We start from the raw sequence: 26,173 nt of genomic DNA on the forward strand, positions 1-26,173 counted from the left end.
CAACAATCCTGTCTTCTTGAGTTTATTTTAAAATAAATGCAATTTATTTTTAAAATTTTTTTCCAATTTGTCCATGAAGAAAGAGCCTGGCTGATGTATCTGACTAATTCTAGGCTGGTCATGTCTGTGGAGATGATGTTGACATTATAGACGGACGACCCACCGGCTCTGTGAGGATTTCCTTTGGATACATGTCCACACTAGAAGATGCCCAGGCCTTTCTCAGGTTTATCAGCACTATCTACCTTCGCTCACCCGGTGGCCAGCCTGTTCCTCAAGCCAGCACCAGTGACACTGGAGTCTTATCCTCAAAGAGTGACTGTCAGTCACCTCAGGAAGGTCCCTGCGCAGACCCTGCAGTTTCCAGTGGCTCCTATCCTGACATCAATACCGTGGACTTGGACCTGTCTCAGAGCAAAGCCAGTAGCATCCAGCCGATCCCTCAAGAGAAAGTTGCAGGTATCCTGAATGGGGACCTTGGGTCCCACATTGTCACCAACATTTACCTCTACCCCATCAAATCCTGTGCTGCGTTTGAGGTAAGGGCTTTACAGAAATGGCTGCCTTGTTCTTCTCTCTGAGCACTGTTCCTCCCTCTCTCCGGTTCCTCATAAGGCATATAGAGATGATGGCTGTTTACCAGCCTGCTTTCCAGGGTGGTTCTGTGGGAGCCTGGAGGTAAAATGTCTCCCACAGGCTCACATATCTCACTTCATTCCCAGTTGGTGGCGCTGTTTTAGGAGACTGTAGGATCGTTGGGAGGTAGATTCTAGCTGAAGAAAGTGGATTTTGAGATTTACAGCTCAAGTCGGCTCCGTCTCTTCATTTCCTCCTGGTCTGTGGAGATACGAGTGAGCAGCTCACACTTCTGCCATCACAGGCTCAAACCATTCCCACCATCATGCCTTCCCTATCATGATGGATTGTACCCCCAACCCAGAAGCCAAAACAACCATTCCTCCTTTCCACTGCTTTCTATTCCTCCTGACATTGCTTCCATAATGTCAGTGTGTCACACAGCACACCCTTTTGCCCAAACAGCTTTTGTTGCAAATAATTATGGCAGTGAGTCATGGGTTCAAGACTTCTGGCTTCACCATTAATACTGGATCCTCATTGGAACTCTTCCTGCATAGCCTGACTTCAATCCAATCCTTTTGGTTGTGAATGGCATTGGCATACAGGATCTTGGCACATAGATATGCTTTGTGTTTAATTTCTGCACAAAGCAAACAGTGCAGGTTTGCTGGTTAATGTTTATTACCAGCTTGGCATGAGCTAGAGTTACCCATGGAAAGGAAATATCACTTTGGATTAAGAAATCCAGTTATGTTATGTGAATATGTTTTTGTTTTAATCCCAGATGTGGGATAAGAGACTACTTCACGGCAGGTGATTATGATTTGCCTTGTGCACTAGCAGGGGTGTGGTTTTTGCTCAGATACAGATAGTTTAATTCTGGGGACTCGGAAGAGAGTGAAAATGGGAGAGCCCTGAGAGGGCAGTGGCTGCTGCTCCTGCTGGTGCTGCTGCTTTTGTTGTTGCTGTTGCTGTTGCTGGTTTGCTGGGTTGCTGGTTTGCTGGTTTGCTGGTTGTTTGGTTTGCTGGTTTGCTGGTTAGCTGGTTAGCTGGTTAGCTGGTTAGCTGGTTTGCTGGCTTGCTGGGTTGCTGGCTTGCTGGGTTGCTGGCTTGCTGGTTTGTTGGTTTGCTGGTTAGCTGGTTTGCTGGTTTGCTGGTTGTTTGGTTTGCTGGGTTGCTGGTTTGCTGGTTTGCTGGGTTACTGGGTTGCTAGGTTGCTGGGTGCTGGTTGGGGATATCCTGATGACAGATTGGACTTGCTCCAAGAAACCTGACATCCCTAGTCAGCAGGAAGTAGTCTAAAGGGGTCTACTCTCCCTTTCCTCTCTAGCCTTCTTTCTCTCCAACCTAGAATAAGCTCTTTAGTCCCCCAAACTACTCTTGGTCAGAGTATTTGTCATACCAATTGAAACTAGGACAGCAAGAAAACTTACACTTTTGAAGTGCGTTGCTGAAAATAATAAAAAATAAAATGTTGTTTTTTATTCCACACTAGATTCAGCACCGTAGTGCCCCAAGATATCTGTTAGATATCTTCACCCATTCATGGCTTTCCTCCATCCCCTATCACACTGCTGAAGGCCTCTCTCTGAGCCTGGTAACAATCTCTCCACCCATCTAGTTCCCAAGGCAGGCGGCCACTATGCCAGAAATATACATCCCAATTCCATGGTGGCCTAGTGTCTCCAACCACCACATTCTCTTAAACTTAAATCGCCACATGAAAGACCACACAACACAATAACCTCTGATCCAATTGATAAGATATAATTGCCGACCTAGACATACAAAGCCCTGTACACATCCATCCCTTAAGAATATTCATGGGGCTGGGGATTTAGCTCAGTGGTAGAGCGCTTACCTAGGAAGCGCAAAGCCCTGGGTTCGGTCCCCAGCTCCGAAAAAAAAGAACAAAAAAAAAAAAAAGAATATTCATAACAACCTGTAAAAGTGCGGAGAGGAATCTAAACATCCATCTCCATTTTCTCTCAGCAGCTTCTCCTGCCTTCCCATTTCTGTCTCCTCCTCTTCCCTCCAACTTTTCTCCCACCCATCCTTCCTTTTTGACCAATGACAGGCCTCGTTCTATCTTGTACCTGCCTTCACCTGTATGACATCATCCTACAGAAGTTGGCCAATTCAGTGACCATTTCAGTATGGTCACATATGTGCACTGTAAGGATACATCTGGACCAGCATCCACTACAGTGGAAGGCTACACAGAAGGCAGGGTCTGTAGACCCCTGTGGGGAGGGATAGTAGCCTTGTGGTAAGACAGAGCATTGCTACTGTAGACTCCTGCGTTCTGAATGTTTTGCATGCACATTTCTTTCCAAGGGTGGACACTGGATTGGAGCCTGAAGGGAAGGTCTTGAACTCCCACACTTCAAAGCACTGCAAAGCTCCCTCTGTTGTGTGTCTTCCTCCTCTCATCCTTTGAGAGGATGTGTTGAATTTATGCAGGCCATCTACATTTGTGTAATGATACGAAAGTCTTTGATGTAATGAGATGAATAATTTCAAGGAGCCCCAACCTAAACCCTCTGCTTTCATTTAGGTGACTAAGTGGCCCGTGGGGAGCCAAGGGCTGCTGTATGACCGGAGCTGGATGGTTGTGAATCACAACGGCGTTTGCCTGAGTCAGAAGCAGGAGCCACGGCTCTGCCTGATCCAGCCCTGCATCGACCTGCAGCAGAAGGTCATGGTCATCAAAGCAGAAGGTGTGAAGTGGCTCATTTCCACACACTAGGGCAGAAGGTGTGAAGTGGCTCGTTTCCACACACTAGGGCAGAAGGTGTGAAGTGGTTCATTTCCACACACTAGGGCAGCTTCCATTCTCAGACTTAAAAACACACAAAACGGAAACCGATGGCCTCTCTTCTACCAAATGTTGGCCTTTTCCTCAAGTAAATGAAACCATGTTCAGGAGAGACAACAGAAGGGTGGTTTTCTTTTTATTTGGGGGAATTTGTCAGAAGTAAGGGAATGAGGGCCTGGGATCTTAGGGCTCTCTGTACTTTCATTCTTTATCCTTACCCATCATGCTTTGTGTTTTATGCTTTGTTCTTTCCTCTTGATTTCTTTTTTTTTTTTTTTTTTTTGGGTTCTTTTTTTCGGAGCTGGGGACCGAACCCAGGGCCTTGCGCTTCCTAGGTAAGCGCTCTACCACTGAGCTAAATCCCCAGCCCCTCCTCTTGATTTCTTATTGTGAGCCATCCACACATAGGAGAGCTCTGTCCAGTGACTGTCTAAGATGATGGGAGATTATAAATATATAATTTATATTGTATAATGTAAGTATAATATGTAAATATAACACACATATATTTATAGTACATTATATATTTATATAAGTATATAATATTTATATAAATAAATAAGATAATATATAATATAATACAATATAATATATTTGAAATCCTCTACAGCTCTCCTGGGTCGTTTTCCTCCCCACTTGTAGAATATCTTGGTTTCTACCCAACTGTGGTTGAACTTTTATGATGTCCTACAACCTTGTCTTCCTGACTTTGTTTTTTGCCTGTGTTTTTTCTGGTCTCATGGTTGAGTTTTTCCTAAATCAATAGGTAATATTTCTGAGTATTGATATTCAGAATATTCCAAAGTGAATATTGACACGGACCCTTTGTTCTACTGTAAGAATTTTAATACATGTGCGTATTTGGGTAACCGCCCCCTACAGTTCAAGTACAGAATCTCGTCATCCCAGGGAAGCCCATGTGCCACCCCTGCTGTAGCTTCTCTTTCAGCACCCTTAATGTCAGATGAGCAAAGTGTCTGTGGAGTCAAGGACATCTATAGTATGTGAACTTCTTTCACTCAGCATGACCCACCCAAGTCCTACATGTCACATGACAAGTAGCTGCGTGTCACCGAGACGTGTGTCTAAGTGTGAGTGTCGTAGGGTGCATTTGTCCATTGGTTCTCCTGGGGCAGCTCAGTTGCTGCTGGTTTATATCTTTATTCATTTACTTAGTATTTTTAGATAGAATGAGTCTCTCTTGCGCAGGCCTCATGTTCTTCAGTGTCTTGAGTATCACCCTAGATACACCTTGGCTTCTATACCATATAATGTGCCGGAACCCTGATAGAATCTGCAGCTACCAATGGACTGGAAGGCCCCAAGTGCTGTGGCTGCCTCACAGTCCGCTCTGCTCTGCTGTGAAAGAGCTTCCGGGAACTACGACTTTCCTCCCCAACCAAGGCACTTTGATAGCATGGAGCAAACAGTAGTAAGCCCTATTGGAAATGGCTCACCTTCTGCCTTTTCTCAAGGGCACAGTGCTTTTCTCTTGTGCTGTTGTCCTTTCCTCTCTATTCAGGGTCCAACTCTCCATTAGATAAGGAGGCCTTGGAGGACTCTTGACACAAACTTTCTTGGATATCCTCATCTGTTAATTTGTGTGATATGTTAGTGGATTATCTTGTCTGGAATTATCCTTCTGCCTTGAGAAAAAAGGAGTATGTGGTGATATGTCTTAACACTTTGCTGGGTTTGCCTAGATAGTATCATGTTGAGTATTCTTGTATCTGTTTCTTATTACTGATGTTGAAGTCTTTCTTTTTCCTTGTATGCCTTTTGTTCAAGTCCATGTACCCAGGATATTAATATGTTATTATTTAATTGCTACGTGTGTATGTTAGTCCTGAGTATATATAGTGTATATAGCAATTGAAGAATGCTGGAATCCCTTTCCAATCCCATATGTGCAACTTTTCAAAAGCAGTAATGATTGTTGATGCGTGACGGATGTGATTCTGGAAATGCACACTCTCCACCAGTATCTTTACGGTATCATCCTCCCTGTCTGTTTCTCCCATCCAAGTGCCAACCAGGCCTGGCCCTGCTGAGCTTCCTAGAGCAGACGAAATCAGATGTGTTCGGGGCAGTACGGCCACCTACTTGTCTTTTTCTAAAGGCTTTTAGGTAGCTTTGAGAACAATGTCTTCAAAACGAGGACTCCTAGAGCAGAGGAATCTATTAAAGAGAAATCTGTAAAGGGCCCTGGGGACGGTGGGTGTGATGACTTAGCATAGCTGTCACACCAGGAAGCTCTTTGAAGCACTCATTGTGGTGCTGATAGTGAGGAAGAAAGTGCTATCAGCTTCTCAGAGCCAGCCGCTCTCCTCATCTCACCAAATCCCAATGTCATTAAAATTAATGTGTTTCATAACCCTGGGCATTCACTTGCACAGTCATCTGCTTTCTGTGATGCTCAGCTCGCCTCTACCTTCTGTTCATTAGGGATGGAGCCGATACAGGTGCCTCTTGAGGAAGACGGTGAACGGACCCAGATTTGCCAAAGCAGAGTGTGTGCAGACAGGTGAGGCTCAGAAGCAGGTGACACTCACGGATCCATGGACACAGTGGCCCAGAGGGAGGAGAGAGCTTTGCCCCATACAGTAATCTCCTTATACCTTCTACGCTGTCTGCGCACACTCCCCCGCAACCACGCAGGCTTCCTACCTAAACGGCACACTCCATTTTCAAGTCTGTACCTGCCGTTCCCTCTGCCTTTCATGCTCTTCCCTATTTATGACTCCCAAGGGCTTACTCCCTGCCCTCACCTGTCTTATTCTCAGCAGTAATGTTTTAGCATCTGTATCCCTTGTGACCTAAATATGACCTATACCTAAAAACATGGAATAGTAAATTTTCCAATAATGAAAAAACCTGTCCAAGCAAATACCAACCAACCTCCTCCCTCAATAAAATATGTGACAGTTCACTAGAGATTTATGTACGATAGGCAGGAGCCAGGTCAACAAAATAAATTTTTCCTTAAGCATGAGGAAAAAAATCTGTGCTTAATGTATACCCTCATAATCCCAGCATGGGGGAGGAGGAGAAGGTGATCTTTGGGGGTTTGCTGGCCAGCCAGCCTAGCCACATGGATAAGCCCAGGTTACAGGAGAGACTCTGTTACAGAAAGTATGGGATTGGAGGATGACTCAGTGGTTAAGAACCTTGTTGCTCTTCCAGAGGACCTGGCTTTGGGTCCCAGCGCCCACATGATGGTTTACAACCATCTATAACCGCAGTCCCAGGGGCTCTGACTTCCTCTTCTAAGTTTGGTAGGCACCAGGTGTTGCACATACATGCACTCAGGTAAAATGCTCACATTTATAAAATAAATCTTAAAAAGAGACATAGTAAGCAAATTGACATTTTGAAAGAAATAAAGACAGATGGCTCCTGAGGAATAATAGCCAAGTTTGACCTCTGGCCTTCACACATACACACATGTGCTCATGGACCCGGATAGAGATGTGCACTCGCACATGTAAACATGAATACACGCTCAACATCCCTTACCCCATAACTTCTAGACTATGAATCACTTATTAGTCAATGCAAACCTTTGGATGGAAAGAAATACAGGTATGTTCAGTACATAGTAGGACTGCATAAAGAGATGTGTTTCCCTCGTCGACTGCCGTGGGTTCAGTCACCCAAGTCATGATGCAACTTGCTAAAGTTACATCTGAACCAAGTCCATGTGTTTGTGTAAGTTACGTTTTTTAGTGCTGTGATTTAATACTTAGGAAGAGCTACTCAGTGGGGGAGGGCTAATTTTGGCTCAGGGTTTGAGGGTTCAGTCCCCCATGATTGGGAAGGAATGGTGTCAGGAATGGCTGCTGGCTATGACAACTAGAGTTCAAGGGTGCTTGATCATATCTTGATAGATAGAGATAGAGAAAGGGGAATGTAGCTGTTGGGGTAGTCTTTTCCTATCTCCCTTTTAGGATACAGCCTATGGGGTTGATGCTACCCACAGTCAGGATGTGTCTTCCTTACCTCAGCTGATCTTATCTGGAAACATCTTCATGGAAACTCTCACAGGCATGCCCAAAGGGGCCCTCTAATCTCCTAGTGTTTTTTAAGCCAATCAATGTGTCAGTCAGAATCATCCACAGAGCTCCCAAGAGTCAGGCAAGGATCCCTCTGAGACTTTTCCCTCTAGGAAAGAAGGAAAAGGTGTTAAAATAATGTTGATGCCCAACTGAATGTCTGCCATCTTGGAGGCTGAAGTGTTAAGCAGAGCTACATCTTCCTGCTAGTAGTATTTGTACCAATTTTTTTTTACAGTTTTAACAATTTAAATATTCATTCTGGTACATTTTTTTCACCGGGACAATGAATTTTAGGTAAACGTTTTCCCACGTTGCTATAAGCAAAACTTCTGACAGAAAGAAATATATTCACACACACACACAATTATGTTCCTTATTTATTTATTTATTTATTTATTTATTTATTTATTTATTTATTTATTTGTGTGTGGGTGCATGTGCCATAGCATGTGTGTGAAGGTCAGAAGAAAGCTTGTAGTCATGGGTTTTCTTCCTCTCCCATGTGGGTTCTGGGGACTGACTCAGGTCATTGCGCGTGGCAGTGAGGGACTAACCCACCGAGAGGTCTTGCCCTTCTAGAACATGTGCAGCTATTTACTTGGTTGTACATACATTTCACTTGGCTGCCTCTTAGATGGACACAGTGTTAATACCACTTCCCAGACGTCTGGAGGTCAGAGGCACTTCTGCTCAGAACCATGGGTCTGTGATGATGGCTCCCATTTTGATGTGGTCTCTGAGAGCACAGAGGCTAGAGCTGCAAACTGGCTTCTCAGTCCCAGGCCCTCCCAGAAAGGAGCCTGCTATTTTCACCAGGAAAATTAAAGTTTTCAGCAGCATATAATTTGTAACTTAAGATACCGTGACCTTAAGTCTTCACCATATACACATTTAAGAAGATTCTAGAGTACTTTCGAGTTTTATTTTATTTTCCTGTGTCTGAGTGTTTAGCTGCCATGTGTGTATGTACACATTGTGTTTCCCTGGTGACGTCAGAAGTCATGAGAGGCATCACTCCCACCACCATCCCCCATCCCTGAACTGGAGCTACGGACAGTGGTGAGCCACCATGTGAGCTCTAAACACTGAAGTCAGGTCCTCTAGGAGAACAGTTGCTCTGAACAACTGAGCTACTTCCCCAGCCCCAGAGTCTACGGTTTTAAAACACCAGATCAACAGATTTACCTACACATCATCACCTCATAGTCACAGCATTAATTTTTGTGAAGGAAACACATCAGCTCATGTGATCTGACTCTGAGAGAAAACATTCCATCAGAACCGTTGTAAACGACAGGGCATGAGGGCTGGAGAGATGGCTCAGCCTGCTCTTCCAGAGGCCTTGAGTTCAGTTCCCAGCAACCACATTGTGGCTTACAACCATCTATCCTGGGATCTGATGCCCTTTTCTGGCATGCATATGTATATATAGATAGAACACTCATACATTCAATCCATCCATCCATCATCCATCCATCCATCCAATCCATCCATCCATCCATCCATCCATCATCCATCCATCCATCCATCCATCATCCATCCATCCATCCATCATCCATCCATCCATCCATCCATCCATCCATCATCCATCCATCCATCATCCATCCATCCATCCATCCATCATCCATCCATCCATCCATCATCCATCCATCCATCCATCCATCCATCCATCCATCCATCCATCCATCTTTTAAAAAGACAAAACAAAACAACAACAGAAGTCTGATGTATGTACTCCCAGTGTCAGTAATTGATACCAAGAAGATCTTTCAGGAGGGTATGTAAAGCTTTAGATTGGCCCTGAAAGCCTCCCATGGGCCCTGCATTTCAGATTTTATTTTTGTATTTGGGAGAGATCTCTGGAACTCTCTGTCTGCTTCAGGCTGCCTGGTAGTGGGGACTCGGCACCATTTTATTTTGTGTTATCTTATTTTAATTTGCTTATTCGATATTTGAATAATTGTTCAAAGAGTTGCTGTATAAAAATTCACTTACTTACTTACTTACTTACTTACTTACTTTATTTATTTATTTATTTATTTATTTATTTATTGGCCAGGGTAAATACTTACGATTGTGGAGAAAATGTTTCAAGATGGCTGTCCAAGTTTTGTGGCCGTCCATGCCATTTAATCAAGCAAAGTCCACACTTCCAGCGAAATGCAAAGAAGACGCCTAAACAAGGTAGTGCACTGGGATGGCGTGTTAGGTTACGATGCGTGTCACACCCAGCCCAGAAAGTGGATTCGGAGGGCAACTGGCTCCTGACTTCGTCTTGTGACTGTAGGACACACTGCAAAGTTCTAAGCTGGGAGCTCCGTGACCTCCCTTGAGGGTTGGGGAACGGCTGCCTCATAGTAAGAAACATGGGGACATAGAACCACAGCTGACCCCTGGACGCAGCATCGGTGGTGGCACAGGGGAGAGACCAGGCCTGTGACATACAAATGGAATCGGACAGAATGTGGTGGGCTCGCTTCCAGGATACCATTCCAGAGCAAAACTTCCTGGGTCCAGCTGGCATTACACCAGTCTTGTGGTTGGAGATTTTAGGAGGGAAATTAAGTTTTATTATTCCCCAGAGTAATTTTACATTTTTACCTAAAGTTTCAAAGGAGTTCAAATAGTGGCAAAAGATAGTATCTGCAGAGCACTTTCTTTTTATGTTATGTGCACAGGCGTTTTGCTTGCATCTATGTCTGTGCACCTCGGGAATGCAGAGCCCTTAGGTCCAGATGTGGAGATCAAATCCTCTGGAGCTGGAATTAGACAGCTGTCAGCCACTGTATGAGTGTCGGGAAGTGGACCTGGGTCCTCTGGAAGAACAGCTAGTGCTCTTAAGCCATCTCTGCAGCCCCGCAGCACAATGTCTCTGACGTTATTTTGAGCTAAAACATGTCCAGGATTCTTTCTGACTTGTCCATAGCTATTTCAGCGCTGTGATAGTCATCTTGGTGCTATAGCAATTTAAATTTCATGAGTTTTCATTGAAATGCATGTGAGTCTGTGAGCTAATGTCTCTGTGTGTATATATGTAGCGTATATATGTCTTTATAATGTGTGTACAATGTGTGTATGTTTGTGTGTATGTTATGTATGGTATGGTGTGGATGACTTGTATATGGTATGTGTGTGTATGATATGTGTGTATGGTGTATGTATGTGTATGGTATGTGTATGTGTAGTATGTATGCATGCATGCATGCATGTGTGCCTTGCTTGAGGCAGAATTTCTGGCTCACTGCTGCATACACTAGACTAGATGGGCCTCAAGTTCTTAGTGTAAACACAGGCTTTTCCACCCGAGCCCTAGTTCTCGAATAACGACCCAGAGTCCTATCATATAATGCCTCTGAGTCCAGGTGGGGAACCTTTCCACCTCACTATTTCTGCCAGATGTCCCACCTTCTAATTTTGCCTCAGTTTATTGGCCATCAGATTTTGATTGACACGTGATGCTTCCATAAAGCACACAAGAGGTTATCCCTACATCCCAGGGATTCTCCTGGTCTGTCTCCCATCTCACCTTAGGTGTGCAGGAATTACCAATGCCCAGTATGGCATCTAGTGTTCCGTACATCCCGACAATCTGAGCTTCTGCTTTCCTGCCCGCCTGGCCACCAGTTTACCCACTGAGCCATTTCCCCAGCCTGTGTATATATCTTTTGTTTTGTTTTGTTTCTGTGTTTTCAGGTTCTGTGTAGCCCTGGCTGTCCTAGAGCTAGCTCTGTAGATCAGGCTAGCCTTGAACTCAGATCTTTGCCTGCCTCTGTCCCTCTGTCCCCCAGGTTCTGAGATGACAGGTGTGCCACCATGCCTGGCATTTTAATCCTTTCCTTTTCCTTTCCTTTCTTTCTCCTTCAGAGAATCTTGTCAGAGTTGTTTTATGCATACAACTCTCTTTCTGGCTACCCTCTGACATTTCTATAAAACTAAAAACAATATAAATTAAAACATTTAAGAAGACTATGAAGTTTGCTTAGACCATCTGCGTTAGGAAATTTCCCTTGGACTAATTTCTTATGACTTTAGCAATGTCTAGTCAATCTAAACAACACTAATCTATACTATAGCTTCTATAGTATATAATATAGCTATAATTTAATAACTACTGAACATAAAGGGCGAGCCTCGGAACTCTAGCTGGGCTTTCCCACATTTGAGAGTCTGTCATTTGCAGATAGACCTGGGAATGCTCAGCACCGCTCACTTCTGGGAAATCTCACGAATGCATGACAAGCAGGAAGAGGGGATCTTGGTTAGCACACTGTCATTCAGACTTCTGAAGTCTGTGACCAGATCACAGGATCTAACATCAATTGCCTTTCATGTCTGCCAGTTGACAGCTTAATTAGGTCGTGCAGTTCCCAGGCCCGAGAAGGACTGGCTGTCACCTGACCTGTGGGAGGATCTTTTGCCCTGGCCATGGAGACTTTTATTTCCCCATTCCTGGCTCCAGGGTTTGAATGGGACTTTTGTTTGCTATGCTGGAGGTGGTCAGCCCCCAGGGCAATGTGCATTGGGAGCCCTGTGGCCTCTCCTCTGTGACAGGGAAGAAGGCCCTTTGTCCAGCATGAGATGGTACCTCCCTTATTAGGCAGACCAAAGAGCATAGATAGAGTGGGATCACATTCTCTGGAGACCACTGTCTCTGCTTGAAGATGCTCCACAGGTTCTGACCTAGCCAACCCTTTATCACCAGCTTAGACGCACCACAAGTTCTTTCAATAGTTTTTTCCCCTTTTCAATAGCTTTGAATCTTCTGTTTACTTCTGCATAAGTACCACTTGTAAGACCACTGGCTGCTGGAGTATCCTCTTCTGTTTATTGCCAAAGTCTGCCTGCCTGCCTGCCTGCCTGCCTGTTTGTCTTGTTCTCTCTGGTTAGATCTAGAAGGTCTTTGTGGGGCTATAGAGATGGCTCAGTGGTGAGAGTCACTGGCTACTCTTCCAGAAGACACAAGTTCAATTTCCAGCGCACTCGTCATGGCTCACAACCCAGTCACTCTAGTCTCAGGTGATCCAAGTCTTCTGGCCTCCACAGACATGCAGGCAGACACCCATATGAATTCATTCAAATACACATGCACACGTGCACATACACACATGTATGTATTCATGAAAATAACTGATGGAAGCCCTAAGTAAGCCTGCACACATCGTGAGCCCCTCCATCTTGTCCAGGGCAGGCAGGGCTTGCTCTAGCCCTGTCGTTTTGCTTCCAAGCATTGTCTCTGAGGCTGAGTGTGGTGAGACACGGCCATAACCTGCGGAAGTAGAGGCAGGAGGATCGGGAACCTGGGACCAGCCTGGCTGTGTAATGAGGCCTTGCTGCAGAAACAATATTTGTGAGAATAAATTCACATCAGTATTTTATTATTTTCTTCGCTGGATTATTTGATACAGAGTATGCTAGGACCTTGTTTTTCTTCTTCTTTCTGCCTTTGGAGAGGTTTGAGCCATGCTTAGAACACTCTTGCTTTTCTGTTGTTGACATTTTCCCCGTGTGGAAGGCATCTGCCTTTAGAAACCGCAGGGCTTGAAACTGAGAATGGCCAGCATTTCCCAGAAAGCAATCCTTCTGTCTGTGTTTCCTCTTCAGGTCATCCTCCCGGCACTGCTGTTGCCCTGTCCCTGGTGAATGAGGCTCAGTATCTGTTGGTGAACACATCAAGTGTTCTGGAGCTTCAGCAGCAGCTAAACGCCAGGTTAGACCCTTTCCCTGAGGCCAGGGAACAAGGAGAATTATTTGCCCCTGGGGGGGGGGGCTGGTACCCACCTGGAAAGGAAAGACCTGGAAGGTAGTGAGTCCAGACCCTGCAGTTACAGTGAGAAATGAGATCCAGTGACATCAGTGAACGCTTAGGGCCAATTCTTGTTTGCCTTCCTTCCTTCCTTCCTTCCTTCCTTCCTTCCTTCCTTCCTTCCTTCCTTCCTTCCTTCCTTCCTTGTGTGTATGTGCATGTGAGCACTCGTGCACATGCATGCATATAGGTATGAAGGTATTTACGTATACAAGTGGGTGTGGAGGCTACAGCTCAGTATTAGGCTTTTTTTCAACCACTTTCCACCTTGTTTTTGAGACAGGATCTCTTACTGAACCTAGAGCTCATAGGTCAGGCTAGACCCCTGACTGTCAAGCCTCAGGGATCTTCCCAACTCCACCTCTCCAATAGTAGGATTACAAGTGGGTGCCGCCAAGCAAGGCTTTGAGTGCTGGGGACTGATGCTGTTCCTCACGTGTGTGCCGTAGTTTACCATGTGAGCCCCTCCCTCAGTTCCTGTTAATCACTCCCAGTGTTCTCATTTACTTCCTGTGTCAATCCGCCTACTGTTGCTGTATTACTTCCTATATCAATCTGCCTACCATTGCTGTAGCAAATATTTGGGGCAATCAACTTGTAAAGAGAATGCATCAGTCATGATTGGGGACTCTGTTGCTTTGAGCCCGTTTGGCAGGAGTACAGGGTGAGAGAATGGAGAAGAGCTGGGGACACCCACAGGTCCCTTTGAAGACGTATCCCCAGTGACTCACACTCCTCCCAGTAGAGCCACCTCTTAAAGTTTTACCATTGCTAGTAAAGGATGGGGATCCAGCCTCCACCATGGGCCCCTGAAGATGTTTAAGGTCAAGACTATAGTGTGCTCCCTGCTCTCTCTTGACCCTCTCATGAAACATGGAGGACCCCCGGCAATGGTTTTAATTATTCTATTTCTACACCTTGTTTTAATTTGTCACCGGCTTGACCTAATTTCATTGCCCCCTCTCCTACTGTCTCCCGTCTCTTAGGATTCCTGCCCTACTTCTCATAAGGAGTGCTTACAAAAACGTTTTGAGTGTGATTACAGGCAGGTTTTGTTTGTCAGATACATGTTCAGACACAGCCAGTGTCCCTGGATGCTCACTGCCCCTTACCTACCTGAGGGTACAGATGCTGTTAGGATACCATCTCAACTCTAGGAAATTCTGACCACACCCACTCCTCATTTTTCCTTAGAGAAAACTCCAATTTGGTAACTAGGGAATTAATTAGGGAAAGTCATCAGCTGTCCCATCAGGGCCATGATGGGCACAGGCTCCTAATTCTTCCTCCTCAGGCTTGAGAGGTGGGTACATGATCCCAGACACTTTTTTTTTCATGTGCCCTGTAGACTTCTGCATACATGTTCACACCTTGAGCAGCTGCACACACAGCTGAAAGGAAGCTGTGGGACTCTCCTTGACTTTCCCTCAAGACTGGCTGTTGGAGTTTCTAGTCTTCTGAGAGAACACACTAGGGTTCCCTGGCCGAGGAGCAATTTGTCTTCCTCAGGTGCAGAATCGTGGCCCAGCTTTGAGGTTTCTGGTGTTCTGAGTTTTCTCAGTATCAAGGGTCTTTCTTTCAGACACCCAGAGCAAGGGATAATGAACCTGACATTTTCTGGCTTTGTAATGTGGACGATCAGAGAAGACAGGCTTGGTGGTAGCCCCGGCTCCTACCAGCAGGGGGTGTTTCCCACCAGCTGGTTTAGAGCAAGGCTGGCCAGCCCCAACATTGTCACAGGCAAGAAACTCAGCCAGGGCTTGGTGTTTCTCAACGTTCTAGATACAGATTGGTGGGCTCCGCCATTTGCACGGTAACAATAGTTTTCAGACAAGAAGCCTTTCTTTTTACAAAACACAAAGGAACTCGTGACAGCTTTGAGAGTGAATGTGGTGAAGCTGGGCTTGGATCTCAGTCCCTGGCTCGTGTACGATCACTGTCATTTAGAAGGGATTTCATAACCCTTAACCTTCCTATACCAACCCACCGGACTTCAGCTCTGTCCCCAGAACATATTTTACCATGATCAGTGAATGTCTCCTTCCCTTTCCTCAGGTACCAAGCTAGAAATTCTAGAATTTGTTCAAACTACGCAAAATGCAAAAAGCCCTAAGCCCAGCACAGTGAAGTTTTACAGGTGTGTGTGCAAACAGATCAAGGAGGGATCGCACCCCACTTACACCTCATCCGGGCCAACCCTCAGTTAGATTTCTTTCACTGTAAATAGTTTCACTCATTCTTTGATTTAACGGAGTGTGTGCTCCTGTGTTGGGGGAAGTTTTAAGAGCTGTTTGTAGAGTATTCCTCTGAACGAACTGGGGTGTGTGGAAACACAGAAGGTCATTTTGTAGAAGTAAGCAAAACTTTCAAACAGGAATTGTATAAACCAGGCCTAGGGATGCATAGATGTAATCATACACGTGGGGTGCTGAGGCAGGGGGATTGTGTATTTAAGGCCAACCCCAGGTAACATAGGGAGATCCTCTCTCATTAAACAACAGAATCTTATCCTCTATGGTTATAATTTTATTTACTCTATTTATACTTTCTGTTGTGTTCTGCATGAGAGAGTACAGTCTCTGTGCAAAGCAGGTCTTTATAGTTCAGCCTGCTGACAGCTCTTGTCCTGTCTGTGTCCTGTCCCATGCTCTAGAACTGGTATTTTCTATAGTCTAGTTCTCTTCATTCTGCTCATCTGGCTTCTTCATCTACGACTTAAGTACCCTTTGCCTCCTGTATGCTTCTCCTAGGAGGTGGACCCATATCCTAGGGAGGGGCCCTGGCTGTGTCTAACAGATGGGTGTGTCGTGAGAGACGTTTGTTCTGAGCATCCAGGCCTCAGGCCTGAGGAGAATTGGTACAGACAGGCACGGAGTGCAAAGTGTGTAGGATTGTTGCAACCGTGCGGGCATGTGCCACCTCCCTCCACTCACCCTTCTTGGTCCGTCTAAATAGTGACGAACGTGGAAAGGAGGAATCATTCTCTGTGAAAGATCTCATCTCCCGCTTCCGTGCCAATATTATTACCAAGGGAGCCAGGGCTTTTGAAGAAGAGCAGTGGGATGAGATTTCGATTGGCTCCTTGCATTTCCAGGTAAGTTTTAGGAGTGGTTGGCTTTCCTCAAAGGCTGCCAGTGACTGTTGTTCTCAGCTCCAGAACTAGACAGTGGCAGGTGCCCCCCTCTCTACTTACCGTCCTCTATGGATCATGTTTGGGCTTCAGTCTGTTTTCTGTGAACACTTGTGTGTACGGAAGCACGTCCTCCTAATGATGCTGGACCTTCCAGTGCAGCAGAGCTCCTAGGGGGAGACCCAGGAGCCTAGTGACAGCCTAAGGCCTATGACCATTGCTACTGCCACCCCTCCCTCTTTTATCCATCTTCCTTCTCCTACCTCCTTCATCTACTTTCTCCTCTCCTTCCTCATCCTTCCTCCTTCTCGTTCCTCCTCCCTTTCTGGCTTCCGTCCTTAATGGCATCTATGGAAGAGATTATAGTTAGAGGCAGGTCCATCGTCATCCATTCACTGTCCCCAAGCCTTAGTCTTAAACACTCAATAAGTAGAAGGGAAGCTCTAATCTAAATCTCTATTCCTTACATGACCGACAAACTCACGAGGTCTGCCCTGAGCTTTATGATCTCTCTGCCTCTCAGTCTGCCCTTCCTCCATCCAGGGACAAGCCAGTCTCCTGCCTCAGGCCTTTGCCCTGCTGTCCCTGCTACTTACCACGCTGCTACTGGACCTTGACTCAGAGGTCGCCTTCTTAGAAGCTGCCCAACAGTACAATTCTACTTGGCACACTGCCTGCATTAGCCGCGCAGACCACACAGGGTGTAGACCGTGTCTCCTTTTTCCTAGCATGCCTCAGAGACCTAGAGCATCCTGGCTGAGCCAGTTCCCAGTAAGTGATTGTTGGAGGAGGTGGACAGGAAAGATAAGGACGAGCTGGGGGCTGTATGGACGGCTCACTGCTGGACAATGTTCTATACTAGACATGAACTGATCCTGGTAATTGTAGGGGTGGGGGTAACCTTGCAGAGGTGTGACCTGCCTGTCTTGTGACCTTGTGCCCAGGTTCTGTGCTTAAATGGAACACCAGTCTATCATCCCCGAGAGCAGTAACAGTTATCTAAATTGCTATCAGTGGGTCTCGGATCTGGGGTGGGGGTACCACAAAGGGCCTGATGATCTTTCTTATTCTTGAACTCTGTGAGATCTTATCTGGGCAGCTATCATTTTGAAAACCACTTTCTTTTCTCTCCTGTAAGCCTGGTTCTGGCAGCAACTCTCCTGTTGTTTTCCTGTAAGCTGACCTCCTCGTCTGTTCTTACTCTGTCACTGAATCTCTGCTGTTTTAAAAGCATCTGTTCTAATGCAACCTGCTGGGCGCCAAGGTAGGCTCTAAATCTACCTTGTGAGATATTTGGAGAGATAGAGGGAGGGCCTGAGGGAGGAAGGAAGAAAGAGGGAGGGAAAACTAAACTATGCCAGGAACACTGTCAGAAACCCATCTGACAACAGCGGCAAAGAACCTTTCCGTGAGACATCTTAGAATGCTTTGTTTTCTTTAGGCAACATTCCTAGTGTGTGGAAAAAAATTAAAGTCAGGCTATTAGTGCTCTTTGGACCCCTAACAGTCCATCATGGCACCGAAGACTGGACAGAAGGAGTGAGGCAACTAATCACACTGAGTCCACAGTCAGGAAGTGGGGAGCGGTGGATGTTGGCCCTCAGCTGCCATTTTCCTTTTTATCAGTCTGCAACCCCAGCCCATGGAATGGCAGTGACCGCATTTAGGGTGGGTCATCCCACACCAACTAGCTAATCTAGAAACTCCCTCATAGATGGGTTCAGAGGTGAGTCTCCTAGGTGAGCCTGGATCCTGTCAAGTTGATCTACCGCAGGAGAGACCATGACTGCTGAGTTTTCCCTTTTAATTCTTCCTATGTCTGCATGACTCATTTTCAACAAGAATTTATGACAGTAAATAATTTTTTTAAAGATATGAAAAAAGGCTTAATGCTGGGTTTGGTGGCACTTACCTTTTAATCCCAACTCTCGGGAGGCAGAGGCTGTGAGTTCAAGGCCAGCCTGGTCTACTTATTGAGTTTCAGGGCTACATAGAGAAAGCCTGTTGTTTACCTCTCCCCCTGCAAAAGAAAGAAGGAGAGAAAGATAGATTTTTGGATCATGCCTTTAATCCCAGTACTCAGGAGGCAAGGACAGGAAGATCTCTGAGTTCAAGGACAACCTGGTCTACAGAGTGAGTTCCAGGACAGCCAGAACTGCACAGAGAAACCCTGTTTCAGAAAAAAAGTGGGGGGGGAGGGGGAGGGAGGGAAGGAGGGAAGGAGAGAGAGCGAGCTTAAAAAGAAGCTATGTAGGGGTTGGGGATTTAGCTCAGTGGTAGAGCGCTTGCCTAGGAAGTGCAAGGCCCTGGGTTCGGTCCCCAGCTCCGAAAAAAAAAAGAACAAAAAAAAAAAAAAAAGAAAAGAAAAAAAAAGAAGCTATGTATATCAGTGTGTCTGTGCATAAATATCTGGAAAATGGCCTTGCTGCCATCCAAGTTGCTGTTTTCTGAGGATCTTTTCAACAAAATGACCAGATTTTGGCCCAAAGTGTCTGTCTGTGAAGAGAAGTTGGTCAGGGCCTGGGTCTGGAGGCTGCTGCTCCCCCTGGCATCCATCCCTCTGTGCCCTAAGAGACACTTTCCCAGGAGAAGCTAAGAGGCTTCTGCATACTGGCTCTTGGTCTCAGGACCTTCATCTCCAGAAGTTAGAGCTTCTACCTGAGTGTGGAGATGTGGAGGTCTAGGCTTGGCACCCCTCAAGTAGTGTCTGGACTTCTGGACAAATCCAACTGGATAGGGCAGTCCGTCTTAGCCGAGCGCTACAGTGAGCACCTGCTGGTCTTTCCACACTCCTCTCTGCCACTCTCAGGGCCTAGACATTATTTCCGACTAGATGGACGCCCGCCAGCTAGAGTACCCATGATAGAACAGGCCAAGGCCCAGCTACATTAGTGAGTGCTTGAAATTTCAGGGAACAATACCCACAAATGAGAGGCACATGTGGCCATGGGGAAACCTGGTAGCTGACCCGGTGGTCCCAGCTGCTCAGGAGGCTGAGGCAGGAGGATCACTTGAGTTCATTCAGTCAAAGCCAGCCTGGGCAACACATTTTACATCTTATGTATGTAGCAAAAAGAGCAATCTTATCACCGCTGATGTGTTAAAGTTCTGTTAATATTTATGTTTTTCCTCTTGTGTTATACAAGTGATAAGGACACATGACTAACGGCTGCTGAAGTTCTCTCGTACACATAGCTTATGTCAAGTCGCTGATTGTTGGCTTAGGTATTGCTGTGTGGGTATGCAGGCATGTGTATCTGTAGACACATGTAAAATACATGTATCATTTGCTTTCTGCTTCAATTACAAAATACAAGTATTTCCCCACGCTTTGCTTAAAGTATATTTTTCTTATATTTTATTTAAAGGCCTTTGTAATTTTTTTTTTAAAAACAGAGTCTTATGAAGCTCATGCTAGCCTCAGATTTGCCGTGTAACTGAAGATGAACTTGAGTTTCTGATCCTTCTGCCTCCACCTCCCGAATGCTGGTATTATTGGCGTGTATCACCACGCCTGTTCTATGCAGTGTTAGGGATGGAACTCAGGGCTTCATGAATTTCTGGCAAGCACTTAGCCCTCTGACCCCCATCCCCAGCTCCGTGTAGGTTAATTTGAATCCTTGAGGTAAGATCCACATAGATGTGTTATCTTGAATACCATGCGATCTCTAAGATATAAGTTTTCCATATTCTCAGCAATCAATACGAGGACAGATCCCTGCTCATGAATCTGTGTTAATGCTTCTAGTTCCTTTTAGGTTAAATTTCTATGTGTATAATTGGTGCTCAAAGCTCACAGGGCCCCGTGCCTGGCTCAGTGGTGGCTTCTCCGTCTCTAGGAACTATTAAGATGGTCTTCCACACCTTTCTGTTTCTCCACAGCCCTCATGTAGTAGTAGCCTTTCAGCCAGCAACTCCACACAGGCCATTCCCAGGAAGTGCTGCAAAGAGGGGTCACTTCTGTGGTTAGGGGTTGGCCGCATGTCTGTGACTCCCCCACACAAAGCATCATGGCCTCATCACATGTCCCCTCTCCCTGCCAGGTTCTGGGGCCTTGTCACAGGTGCCAGATGATTTGTATCGACCAGAAAACTGGCCAGCGGAACCAGGATGTCTTCCAGAAGCTTTCTGAGAGCCGGGGGAGAAAGGTGGGTACGTGTAGGTCCGTGTGCCCAACACGGCACCTCGTTTTCATCTCTGTATGCTATATGCACATAACTGCACTGTTATGAGTGTCGAGTAGTTTTCATCTGTGGAGAAGCCGTTACACTTCCCAAAGCCAATGCTGCCTTTCACCAACGTCCCAAGCTTGCCTTGGGGTTCTCTATTATTTTCCAGTATTTCATCCAGTGTTGGTCATTGTTTTATTTTAATTATTTTAATGCTTTCAGATCTTATTGAAGATAGAAGGAATATAAACATAGCAGGGCTGGGCAGTGTGGCTCAGTGGTAGAGTGTTTTGCTCACCTAGCATGTGCCGAGGTCTGGTTCCCATCCCCTACAACCTCACGAAAAAAAAAAAAAAAGAATTCCACTAGCTCGATCTCTATTTTCTTCACCCCAGAGATCTTTTAACAAAGTAAGTTAACTCTGTGGATAGATGATCTGCTGAGAGGGCTCAGTAAAGTTCATGATACTAAACCCAGGGGTTCATCTCCTCAGGGGGTTAAAATGACTCTATGCTGCTGTTGTAGATACTCGATTATAAAATCTGAGCACTTAATATATAGTATTCAATATATATTACACATAAATGATTCATTAGAAGCATTTATTTTTAGCTCTGCATTTTCTGTTAGGCCTTTGTGAAGAATTCCAGTTAGGCTGCATTGAAGTACTCTTGAAGCAGGGTATGATACTCCTCCAAAGAGATCAAGGGCATCCATGGTTACACAGAGAATTCAAAGTCACCCTGAATTACAATGAAGTCCCGTCTCAAATAAATAATAGATAAACAGGCTGAGGAGATGGTGCAGTCTGCAAAGTGCATGCCTTGCAATCTCAAGAGTCGTAGTTTGATCCTCAGAGCTCTCCCTCTCCCTCTCCCTCTCTGTCTCTCTGTCTCTCTGTCTCTCTCTGTCTCTGTCTCTGTCTCTCTGTCTCTGTCTCTGTCTCTGTCTCTCTCTCTCTCTCTCTCTCTCTCTCTCTCTCTCATGCATAAAAGAACTGGACACTGTGACACACGTTTGTAATCTCACAACTGGGAAGGGCAGATCCAGCCAGCCTGCCCTACCCGGTGAGCATCAGACCACGAGAGACTGTGTCTCAATAAACAAGGTGGGCAGCATCTGAGGAACTGCAGCCAGGGTGTCCTCTGGCTTCTGTCTGCATGTGTGTGCACCTGGGCACACACAAACACATCACATGCCTCTGCCTTCTGAAGCACATGTTACAAATGACTTTAACTTTTAAAATAACGTGGCTTGTCTTGGGACTGTTGCTTCCATCACAGGTGAACTTTGGCGTGTACCTGATGCACTCGTCCTTGGATTTATCGTCTCCGTGTTTCCTGTCAGTGGGATCTGAGGTACTCCCTGTGTTGAAAGACTGTGGAGTGTCTTGATTCACCCTCTTCCCAGCCATACCCACGTGCTATCTCCTGACATTTCTCCCAAGAGCATTAAAGTTTTTCTTTAAAGTGCTGTCTACCATTCTTGAGAACTGCAACTTGAGAACTTTGTCTTAGAATGAGTGCTGCTCTTTGCCACTGGAGTTGAGCCCTCTCTTACCATGTGCCCTCTGACCTCTCAGCTCACTTGCACTGACACAACTCAGCAGAACGCTGCTGTGCCCACACCAAAAAGGCTCCCTCATATATCCAAAGAATGATCAGTTGTAGTCAAATTAAATATTTCATGAGACTCTGGAGATTATTTTTTTTTAGTTTATTGGGTACATTGCAAAATCGCAAGAGATCAGCTGGCTGGCAAGAACTGGAGTATACTGTCTTCCTCGTTTTCAAGCTATTTAGTGGCGAAGGTTCAAGCATGATCTCATGTCACTCAGGCTGGCTGGATCTTTCTGCCCTCACCTGGTCACATCCAGCTTGACTTATGTATTTTAAGGTGTGAGCTAGCGTGTGTGCCGTGTGTGTGTGTGTGTGTGTGTGTGTGTGTGTTCACACTTAAGGTTTTTATGTCTTAGTTTTTTTGGTTTTTGTTTTTAGACAGGATTTCACTGTGTATCCCAGGCTGGCCTAGAACTTGTCATGTAGATCAGGCTAGTCTTGAACTCATGGAGTCTGCCTGCTCCTGCCTCCCAAGTGCTAGTTTATAGGTATGCACCAGGTCTGGCTTATGTGTTTTTGACAGACTGGGTCTTTTCTGATATATAGTATCTTTTTGTAACTAGCATTTTCCTAGCTGTCTAATAAGGCCTGTTGATGTAGCTATTTCTGAGAATTATGAGCCTCCTCTCATAAATAAATATAAATTCTGAAATTCTTAAAAAAGTATTTAGTCCAGCAGTTTCTGAAAAGACTATATATGGTGGCTATGTTGGCTTTATTTCAGGTGGCTTTTGTAGGATGAAGTGAGTTTATACGTCACAGGGATCTGCCTCACTGGAGAGGGTGCCTTTGCACTCCCAGGTGTGTGCTCTCCTCCACATTGTCACACTTGGCTATGTTTGTGAATGACTAACATTAGCAAGCACTCTGCCACAGGCCTCCCACATCCGGCTTTAATTCTCTCAGACATCCTGTGGGGCAGGCACTGATAACCAGAGAGGTGAAATGACCTGAGAAGGTGGGAGAAGCAGTACACGCAGAGCCCAGACTAGAGCCCAGTCTGTCCGTCCTCTCTCTTCACAGTGTGGTAAACTGCTGAGTCATGATTGTGAGCAGCTCTCTGAGCACCTCAGGTGGATTACATCATGTGATCGTCTTGAAAAGGATTATGAGAAATTTACTCTCCTCATCACTGTTTATAGACGAGAAAACCGAGGACAGGATAAGTGGATCGATTTAGGTTCTAGGACTGAGATCTGAGGGGCTTGGATCTAAAGAGGCTGGTATCTGAGGGAGCAGAGATCTGGGGGTGGGGGCTGGGTTGTGAGGGGCTAGAATCTGAGGGGGCTGGAATCTAAGGGGGTGGAGATCTAAGGGGACTGAGATCTGGAATCTAAGAGGGCTGAGATCTGAGGGGGCTGTTATCTAAAGGGGCAAGATATGGGGCGGGGTTGGATTCTGAGGGGACGGGACTCTGCACAGACGGAGTTTGTGCTCTGTCCATGCCACTCAGGGAAGCCACTGTTGCTTAATGTCAAGTGGTTCTGCTTCAGATGTAGGTGAAGTGAGGTAGGCTCGAGCTCCCGTGAGTGATTTTCCCCACAGTGCTTCCCACTGCATGACTGGACAAGGTGAGTGAGCTGGTGGTTCATGTCAGCCAGTCACCACATGATGGCGCTTCCAATAGCAGTCGGGACAGGGCTAACCTTGGGGAAGAAAAGGGAAGTCCCGTGGAGAAGGACAGGACAGTGCCGTCGCCTGTCCAAGCATTAGCTTCCCTGCCCTCTTCTGTACACCACTGACTCTGGTCTCCAGGGCCTTCAAGCACATCCCTAATGGCCTTTGCTGTTTGAAGTGACCTTGCCTTGGTTAGACGATGCGATCAGGACCAACTGTGTCCCATTTCCCACTTTCCCTTTATCCATAGTGAAGTCGTGGTACTTTAAATTGTCAACTTGACTTGACCTAGGTTATCTTGAGGGACAACCCTTGAGCAGACCTGTGAGGGAGCTTCTAGATTAGGCTAGTGGTGGATCTAACCCAAATGTGGGCAGAACTATCCCCTAGGCTGGGGTCCTGGGCTGAGTAAAAAGGAGAAAGTGGGGTGAGCACCAACATTCATCTCTCTGCTTCCTGCCCCCATGCAGTGTGACCAGCTTCCTCCTGCCACCATTTTTTTTCCCCTCTGCCATGGTTGATTTTATGCTCTGGAACTATAAACCTGGATAAATGCCCTTTCCCTTAAATTGCTACTGGCCTATGTGTTGTCATGGCAACAAGACAAGTGGCAAATACAGAGGTAACAGGTCACCAAGGAGAGAAAGTACAGTCTTCCGGGATCTAGAGGACCCAGGGACCTACTGTTGGATCTTGGATGAGGATCCTCAGGGACCCTGCTGCAACCAAAACCTTCCTAGTTCATATTGTTTCAAATAGTTGGACCTCTGAGAGAGACTTGGCCTATGTCACAGTCAGTTCAGGGAGCCCTAGGAAACAGAAGGGAAGCCAGGCCCCACCAGGCAGCCTCTTTCTAACTCCCCCTTTTGTGCTAGCAGAATTAACTTATAGACATTTCACCTTACAAATCCCCAAATTAAAATTGTTGTAGAAATTATTTAATCCCTACCTGGGACTTCTGCCCCGCCTTTGGCCATTCAGTTCCCAGATAAAAGACACACATGACCTTTGTATTTATAAAAAGCCACTCCTGAGGCTGCAGAGCAGAAGAGACCACCAACACTGCTCACCCCTGCCCACATCCCTGGCCCAAGAGGAAACTGTATAAGGCCTCTGGGCTCCCGTGGGGGAGGGCCCAGGAGCGGCAGGACTTCTGCGCCTGAGACACCGCCGGAACCTGAAAGAAACAGACCGGATAAACAGTTCTCTGCACCCAAATCCCGTGGGAGGGAGAGCTAAACCTTCAGAGAGGCAGACAAGCCTGGGAAACCAGAAGAGACTGCTCCCTGCACACACATCTCGGACGCCAGAGGAAAAAGCCAAAGACCATCCGGAACCCTGGTGCACTGAAGCTCCCGGAAGGGGCGGCACAGGTCTTCCTGGTTGCTGCCGCTGCAGAGAGCCCCTGGGCAGCACCCCACGAGCGAACCTGAGCCTCGGGACCACAGGTAAGACCAAATTTTCTGCTGCAAGAAAGCTGCCTGGTGAGCTTGGGACACGGAAGCAGAATTTCTCTAGGAGGCACGGTCTGTGTTTACCGGAAGTCCCACACCCGCGGATCCCAGCCCGCAGCAGCTCTCTGCTCCCAGACCCGGTGAGAGAGAGACCCAACCGCCTGGTCAGGTGGGCACTCCTGAGGCTGCAGAGCGGAAGAGACCACCAACACTGCTCACCCCTGCCCACATCCCTGGCCCAAGAGGAAACTGTATAAGGCCTCTGGGCTCCCGTGGGGGAGGGCCCAGGAGCGGCAGGACTTCTGCGCCTGAGACACCGCCGGAACCTGAAAGAAACAGACCGGATAAACAGTTCTCTGCACCCAAATCCCGTGGGAGGGAGAGCTAAACCTTCAGAGAGGCAGACAAGCCTGGGAAACCAGAAGAGACTGCTCCCTGCACACACATCTCGGACGCCAGAGGAAAAAGCCAAAGACCATCTGGAACCCTGGTGCACTGAAGCTCCCGGAAGGGGCGGCACAGGTCTTCCTGGTTGCTGCCTCTGCAGAGAGCCCCTGGGCAGCACCCCACGAGCGAACCTGAGCCTCGGGACCACAGGTAAGACCAAATTTTCTGCTGCAAGAAAGCTGCCTGGTGAACTCAAGACACAGGCCCACAGGAACAGCTGAAGACCTGTAGAGAGGAAAAACTACACGCCCGAAAGCAGAACACACTGTCCCCATAACTGACTGAAAGAGAGGAAAACAGGTCTACAGCACTCCTGACACACAGGCTTATAGGTCAGTCTAGCCACTGTCAGAAATAGCAGAACAAAGTAACACTAGAGATAATCTGATGGCGAGAGGCAAGCGCAGGAACCCAAGCAACAGAAACCAAGACTGCATGCCATCATCGGAGCCCAATTCTCCCACCAAAACAAACATGGAATA

At 46.5% G+C, this 26,173-nt stretch overlaps 1 protein-coding gene across 5 annotated transcripts in view; it reads left to right on the forward strand.

The window, feature by feature from the left end:
- Mocos (molybdenum cofactor sulfurase) overlaps positions 1-22,023 on the forward strand; it is a 45,527-nt gene extending 23,504 nt beyond the window's left edge. For 2 of the 5 annotated variants that reach the window (XM_063277464.1, XM_063277463.1), the window contains 7 exons: positions 114-539; positions 3,137-3,299; positions 5,843-5,921; positions 9,512-9,636; positions 13,054-13,159; positions 16,211-16,349; positions 16,929-18,761. In XM_063277464.1, the coding sequence (XP_063133534.1) occupies positions 114-539; positions 3,137-3,299; positions 5,843-5,921; positions 9,512-9,636; positions 13,054-13,159; positions 16,211-16,349; positions 16,929-17,258 (1,368 nt within the window). In that variant the 3' untranslated portion in view covers positions 17,259-18,761. Of the gene's footprint in view, positions 1-113; positions 540-3,136; positions 3,300-5,842; positions 5,922-9,511; positions 9,637-13,053; positions 13,160-16,210; positions 16,350-16,928; positions 18,762-20,428; positions 20,534-21,837 lie in introns of those variants that run through there. The other 3 variants (NM_001395671.1, XR_001842027.3, XM_017600988.3) reach the window with 3 other exon arrangements.
- The last annotated feature ends 4,150 nt before the right edge of the window (positions 22,024-26,173 follow it).

Source organism: Rattus norvegicus, chromosome 18, assembly GCF_036323735.1.
Source record: "Rattus norvegicus strain BN/NHsdMcwi chromosome 18, GRCr8, whole genome shotgun sequence".
NCBI lineage: Eukaryota > Metazoa > Chordata > Mammalia > Rodentia > Muridae > Rattus > Rattus norvegicus.